At 35.2% G+C, this 1,494-nt stretch overlaps 1 protein-coding gene across 1 annotated transcript; it reads left to right on the forward strand.

The window, feature by feature from the left end:
• The first annotated feature begins 576 nt into the window (after window positions 1-576).
• LOC136982498 (uncharacterized) lies at window positions 577-1,062 on the forward strand. Its single transcript, XM_067278996.1, has one exon. It carries the CDS (start codon window positions 577-579, stop codon window positions 1,060-1,062), a length of 486 nt encoding a protein of 161 aa, XP_067135097.1.
• The last annotated feature ends 432 nt before the right edge of the window (window positions 1,063-1,494 follow it).

Raw genomic sequence — 1,494 nt, forward strand, 5'->3', positions numbered from 1 at the left:
TTATTATCTATATATATAATCGAGACGAGTTGATGATGATGATGATGATGATGATGATGATGATGATGATGATGATGATGATAATAAAAGGCTATAAACTGAAAGATAGTATCTGGGTTAATCATCTTTCATATATGGATGACCTTAAGGTTTATGCAAATAGTAGAAATAACCTAAAAGTATTATTGGAAAGCGTCGAGATTTTTACAAGTGATATAGGGATGGCGTTTGGACTGAATAAATGCAAAGTAATACATATAACTGCAGGACGCAGAAGCAGTGCAGTAGGAGAAGGACATATACTACTGAATGGAGAAACTTTCGACCAACTTGCAATAGGTGATGGATAGGAAAAATAGGAGTGCATGAATCAGGAAAAATAGAACATAGTATTATTAGGGAACAGATAACAAAAGAATATTTTAGAAGGATTAAAAAACTTTTAAAGACACACCTTAACTCACGTTATCTAATAAAAGGTATAAATACGTATGCTATCCCGGTCTTACTTTACTCATACAAACATTAATCCAGCCACAAGTTAAAGAAAATTGTACGGTTAAGATCTTATGGGAAATGCCTGTACAAACTGATGTCACTGTATCTCACAATAGACCGGATTTAATTTATGTTGATAAAAATCGCAATAAAACATTCTTAATAGATATAACTGTACCATCAGATTACAACATTGGTGCTAAAGAAATTGAAAAATTAAGTAAATATCAACTTTTGAAATCTGAAGTTAGCCGTCTATGGAATACACAGATAACTGTCATCCCAATAGTAATAGGAGCAACAGGAGTAGTAGCAAAAACCATAAAGAAATACATAGATCAATTAGAATCCAACATTGACATCAGCATTCTTCAGAAACAGGCAGCCATACACACATCCCTCATACTCAGTAGAGTGCTTGATAATACTATCTTTGTGGTCAACACACCAGATCCAGTCAAGAATAATATGCAGCAATCTCAAGACATACAGCAATCTTCAGACACGCAGCAATTATCAGATAGACATCATTCATCATCCAGAGTTACCCAATACGACTGTTGAGACTAGTACACAATGCTCATCTGGAAACCTTTTAAGAAGAGGAAAAGGAAGGGAGAAGAGGAACTACTTGCACTTAAAGTGCATCTAATACAATAAAAGGATGGAAACAGATACCTTCTTTTCTGTGGGTTACGGGACGAGGTATTTTTTACTCCGATGTAAATCGTGCAGAAATAAAAATAAAAAATAATAATAATAATAATAATCAGTGCAGAGCCAAAACGGTAAGGAGTTGAAAGTTGAAATTTGGTACACAGTTAGGGTAGGTCACGAGGACCCACACTAAGAAGGGATTTTTCGAAATTCCTCCTCACGGGGGAGCGGGACAAAATTAAGGCTTAACACTTCCATCGACAATGGAAGTGTCAAGTAGCAATGGAACTGTCAAGTAACAATGGAAGTGTCAACAATGGAAGTGTTACGTAACAATGG

The sequence above is a fragment of the Centruroides vittatus genome, unplaced genomic scaffold, assembly GCF_030686945.1.
Source record: "Centruroides vittatus isolate TY-2023 unplaced genomic scaffold, ASM3068694v2 contig_846, whole genome shotgun sequence".
Lineage (NCBI taxonomy): Eukaryota > Metazoa > Arthropoda > Arachnida > Scorpiones > Buthidae > Centruroides > Centruroides vittatus.

Excerpts from the sequence above, each read along its gene's own strand:
- LOC136982498 (XM_067278996.1), top strand. The coding sequence starts at position 577 with ATGCCTGTACAAACTGATGTCACTGTATCTCACAATAGACCGGATTTA.